This window comes from Cariama cristata, unplaced genomic scaffold (genome assembly GCF_000690535.1).
Source record: "Cariama cristata isolate BGI_N322 unplaced genomic scaffold, ASM69053v1 scaffold18130, whole genome shotgun sequence".
NCBI classification, from domain to species: Eukaryota; Metazoa; Chordata; class Aves; order Cariamiformes; family Cariamidae; genus Cariama; species Cariama cristata.
This window is the reverse complement of record NW_009593148.1, coordinates 15,222-20,516: the sequence shown is the minus strand read 5'-3', so window position 1 is coordinate 20,516 and position 5,295 is coordinate 15,222. Positions and strand designations below refer to the sequence as shown.

At 45.3% G+C, this 5,295-nt stretch overlaps 1 protein-coding gene across 1 annotated transcript in view; it reads right to left on the bottom strand.

Annotated features, from left to right (window-relative positions):
* Positions 1 to 727: 727 nt before the first annotated feature.
* EFNB2 (ephrin-B2) overlaps positions 728 to 5,295 on the bottom strand; it is a gene marked incomplete at its 5' end in the record, with an annotated part of 19,766 nt that continues 15,198 nt past the window's right edge. Inside the window, 3 exons of the mRNA XM_009709302.1 lie at positions 728 to 1,141; positions 2,749 to 2,862; positions 3,620 to 3,712. Coding sequence (XP_009707604.1) covers positions 759 to 1,141; positions 2,749 to 2,862; positions 3,620 to 3,712 — 590 coding nt within the window. The remainder of the gene's footprint in view (positions 1,142 to 2,748; positions 2,863 to 3,619; positions 3,713 to 5,295) is intronic.

Below are 5,295 nucleotides of genomic sequence, written 5' to 3'. Positions count from 1 at the left end.
CCCTTCCCTCCACCACCCAGTCCTGCTCTTGACTTTGTTGACAGCCTAACTTTTTGGCTGGAAGGCTCCTTACTATCAAACACAATTTCTATAAATGCATTACCCATTCGAGTGAGGCTGCTGTAGCAGACGGATGGAGCGTGGATTTCCAAACATTAATGTTCCATTAGTGATTCAGGAGGTGGAGTGAAAGGAAATCTTATGTGAAGGATGGCAGAGCCCCGGATAACAGAAACAAATGGAACAGTGACAGACTAAAAGCAAGAGAACTTTAACAAGTCTTACTCAGACACCAAGGTCTGTGTGACAAATCCAGTATGCACCGAGAGAGACACACAAAAGTCAGAAGATTGCATTTCAAGCTTGATATATCCTAGAGCACCTTCCCCGGATGCCTAGAGCTATTAACATCCATGGATCACGCCATCTTCCCTTGGCTTTTGTACATGCCTGAACGCCCACAGCACATGGCTTTGAGGATGATGGATGTAACAAGAGTACAGCAATCAGAATGGGCATCTTCTACGTAAAAGTCTTCCAGCTTTTAGTGAATACTTATTCACCAAGATAGGAATTCTACAGACTAGGTAAGCTGTCCAGCTCGCGTCGGCTCCCACAGAAAGAGCTGTCGCCTTCTTCCCCCCTGTGCTTGAGTCAATGCTAGCGCACAAGGCGTCATCACAAACCCCAACAGAAAGCATTTGACCAGTGAGTTTCCTCCACGACTCAACTGTACCACAGAGCTGGTTGTGCGTTTCTCAGACCTTGTAATAAATGTTTGCTGGACTTTGAGGAGGCATCTCTTGAACTATGTACACTGGATGTCCATAGTCGCCGCTGACCTTTTCATAGTGGGGGCAAAAGACACTGTCTGCAGTCCTTAGAGGAATGATAATGTCACTGGGCTCAGAACCATTGTTGTTGCCACTGCGTTTTGGGGTGGCTAACGTACTAAGTGACAGAGTTGTCGTGTGTTGCGGGGAATGCTTCCGGTGTCTTCTCCGGTACTTCAACAAAAGAACCACCAAAGTGATGATGATGACGATGAAAATGATGCACCCTGATGCAATCCCTGCAAATAAGGCCACCTCTGAACCCAGTATACTGGAATGCCCAGCCTTACTGCCATCTGTGCTAGATCCTGGAAAGAATGGAAATACAACAGACAAAAGTTATTGCCATCCTGTGACCCATTTGCGCTGCTTAAAAATGTGTAGAGTAAGCAAGACTGGAAGAATTAACCGACAGCTAAACTTTGACAAACCAATTACCCTGTAAGATAGCTAAATGCAAACAGCTGAAGTCAGCAATCAATATTAAACAAGACTTTGTGTCTGTCGGTCTCGCTTTTGTGCTGCTCCCAAACCACCCTGTTTCATACATCATCATCCATCAGCAGTGAGGACTGGCATTGACAAGGCAGCCTTTGATGCGCACTGAATCTTTTCACAGATGCCGGCCAGCCCCGGGCAGCAGAGAGCAGTGGGATAAGACTGCGAGAGGAAAGTAACACGGGGAAATGACAGTTCTCAGGACAACTGGTACTGTTCGGTGTCACACCGTTCTTCTATTTCGTCTTTTGTGGACTGAGTTAAGTTAAACCATCCTTAGCACCTCTTTATGTGGACTCCTCTTGCCTGTGCATGAAACGAAGGAGCTTGAGGCAGTGCGGGAGACAGGTAAAATGGCTACGTCATGTGTATATATTAACTTATATTTGCTTAAAAGAAAACAACACCACGTATTTGGTGGTCAGGAAAAGCTCACGCGCTGTTGAGTATTTGGTGCCCTCATGCTGTCACATTATTTGTCACAAAAATTAAGTGAACACTCGCTTGACACTTTCTCACTTGGACATTTGAACTGATTTCCCTCTCTTGAAGCTCGCTTACAGGTGGAAGAATGCTGCAGGTGCTATGTCCACGTAACTGTGAACTTTTCCTACTGGAACCTCTGTAGGAAATGGCTGAAGCCTGCCCAGTGACTGTCACAACAAATAACTAATGCCCAACTAATGCCCAAAACAAATAGTCCAATAACTAATGAGAGAGCTAGCAAGGAAAACTTGCAGCCATTTTTGGGAACCCCAGAATCAACTGTCTGCAAGTTTTGCTTTGGAGCATTCCCAATTCACTGTATTTTCTTCCGGAAACCTTGGGTCTTAAGAATTAGTCTTTTTCTTGTTCACCCAATGTCTGAAATGCATCCTGAAGATATTGGTTTGGAACTATCTGTTTATCTTGTTTAGACACTTATTTAAAAAAAAAAAAATCTTTAAACTCAGTGAAAGACTAGCCATTCATGTGTAGACTTTATATGGTCAGTTAAAAGATCAAGACATTAATTATAGATGCCTTAAAATAAACTTTATAAATGGCTGTCGAGAACCACTTGATAATGTATTATACGGGAAGAGGAGGACAGAAAGACTCGTTCATCTGCCAGAGTCCTAAACGTAAGGCAGCATTTACCATCGTAAAACTGCTTAGCAAATGTCCTATCCAAAAACTTTCCTGTAAATGAGTGATATTCTCATCAGATGTAATTAACCCCTACTGCAGAGTGGAAGAGGGGAGAGACCAGCTCTTGCCAAAACTTGCAGCTCCTGGGCGCTATCCACTGGAGTATCAGAACTGCCTTTTGCTTCACCTCAGTATGAAAACATTGTTTTTTCTGGCACTTTAATGGTAAAATAAAACACATTTGGGGATGAAGCATGAGCGGTGGCCAGCGCCCTGTCCCACCTACCTGAGTGGTCCTTCACAAAGGGGCTAGTGGTGGAACTCTTCCCGTTGGTGCCCGCTTCCTGCTCGGGGCGCTTGGTGGGATCCGTGTGCCGGGGCAGCCCCGCCGAGTTGGGATCTGGGGGATAGAAAGATGACTCATGCAGCTTTGGCGCTTGGTGGTACGGAGCCTTTTAAGCCGGCTCTAGGTACCTCGTGAGACACGAATGGTTTTCAACAGAAGAATCATTATGCAAAGGACTGGGAGATATAAGAACGTAATTTTCCTTTTAAAGCAAAATCATCATAGTCGTTACTCCAGAGGTTTAAATTGTGAGGCCATCTGCAGAAACTATAGGGACTCCTGTAACTGGCAAGAAAAGCTTTGCAGATGGCATTTCAGTTTAACTGAGGAAGTTGACTGACTACTAAACCAACTTCTACTTAGAAGAGTAATTCTTCCTGCACAATAGGTTATCTATATGTGAAAAGACAATGAACAAAAACCTCTCTGTAATCAGAATTCATAACAAGCAAACTATAGAAATATTAGCTTCCCTCCTTTCACATATTTTAAATAATTTTGAGCAGCAGAGTTGTGGTTTTTGTTTTTTTTAAAACAAAAATAAAAATGACTGAAACACACTGCTCCCAGGTGACCTTTCCTTTTAGGGATCTCTCCAACAAAGAGATCTTATTACGCTGACCCTCCTTCTGTAGAAATCTGTCAGTAGCCAAGGAAGAGAAAATAGGCTTTACTTTCAGCCTATAAGAGAAGAATGACCACACCAGACTCGCCTGGCTCTCTGCTCTATGCCAGGCTAAAAGAAGCCTGAAAACTGAAAGGACATCGAGACTGATCAAAGTGATTTCACGAAACAGCAGACGGTCTTTACCTTGTCCAACTTTCATGAGGATCTTCATGGTTTTTGTCTGGCACACCCCTCCCTCCTGGTTATCAAGGCCCTCCAAAGACCCATTTGATGTTGCTGATTAAAAACAAAAGAAAAATAAACAAACAAATAAAAATCAGGAAATCAACAGGCAAAGTGATGTGAACATGAGCGTCTAAAAGCAGAAATCTTTCCATCTACCAGGACCTGTTCCTGTTGGTCAGGCTGACCTACGGAAAGTTGTGAAATGTTGAAACCCAAAGGAATGAATACATTGGGGTAAGCCGTACTATTTATACAAATGGAGGCACGTGTTGTCAAGGTTTCAAATTTACCCAGCAACCTTTTTCTTCTATCCACAATTGACTGACTGACTGACTGACTGAGACGAAAACACAGCACCTTGCTAAAAGGTGATGGAGGCAGCTGAAAAGGAAGCCCTGGCAGGCTCAGAGGAGCAAAGCACTGGAAATTCACCCTTTTTTTCCCCATCTCCCTCCCAACAATATCTTTATAATCACCACATTACACCTGCTTCCTCTATTACAAATCTCCTGCTGGAAGAAAGGAACGCATACAAAAGACCCAGGTGAAAGCTGAGATTCTGCACTGATTGGAAAACCATTTAATATTTTAAAGTACAATCTCACTTTGCACAGCATTGAGGAGCCTCTGCGGGGGCGGGTGGCGGGAGGAATACACTCCATTCTCACGGAAACCTTTTAGCTCGTCCAAACAAATGAGTGCTTTCCCCTGCGTTTATACTGTTCTTGCTTATCTAGGCGCTGGCTGGAACCGCACAACCCCGCCACAAGCTGACACTGCAATGCGAATTGTGGGCAAAGCCCAACTCCCTTGGAGAATCCCCAAGGTTGAGTCACAGTCTAGGGCCATGCTGTCGCTGCCGGCTGTGGGTTGTGAACCCCCCAAAGCCGCTGGAAAACCATTCGGCAGCTCCTTGGCTGTAGGCATTGTGGGCACTCCACACTGTGCTGGGCACCGGCTGCCATCAGCATGTTGCACCGGTGGCCCGGTGACGGTGGCAAAGCAGGTTATGTCCGCCAACGGTGGACTCCGGCTTCCCTATTTAGGGAACGCACCAGGGAGTTGTCCTGCGGATGGAAATTTCACCGTCCTTTCTTGGGGCTGTTTATCCAAGGCCTGGAATGCACACACGAGCAGGTGCGTGCAGAGGCAGTGGCACCGGGCTGCCAACTGAGGCAAACAAACAGAAAACGGGATGTAACGGAGGTGGCTGCTTGTCGTGGCTGTGGTGAACTGCTTAGGCAGGACTTCCCTGCCTCTGCCCCTCTCCTTTCAGCTTGGGAGCTAATTCAGCCGGGGCTTCACACTGTTCGCATCTTTCTTTTTAATTCTCGCTCCTTCCCTTTCACCTTCCTTGGGGATTTTCTTTCAAATGCAGCCTACGTGTATTTCCTTTTTCCTTCACAATGTCTTCCTAGCCCCATGGCAGTATTTTTCTTGCTCTAATCTCCTCTCTAGCCGTAAAGATATAAACCCCATACCGCTGAACCCTGCTTCCTAGCCTTTGATCTACTTCTTGGTTTTGTTCCACTTCTGCCTCTTTTGTGACTAACTCGAATTACAGCCACCATACAAACTTCCCAAACTGTGCTTTCTTTTCCTAAAATTCCCTTCCTCTCATACGTGGTCCCTCC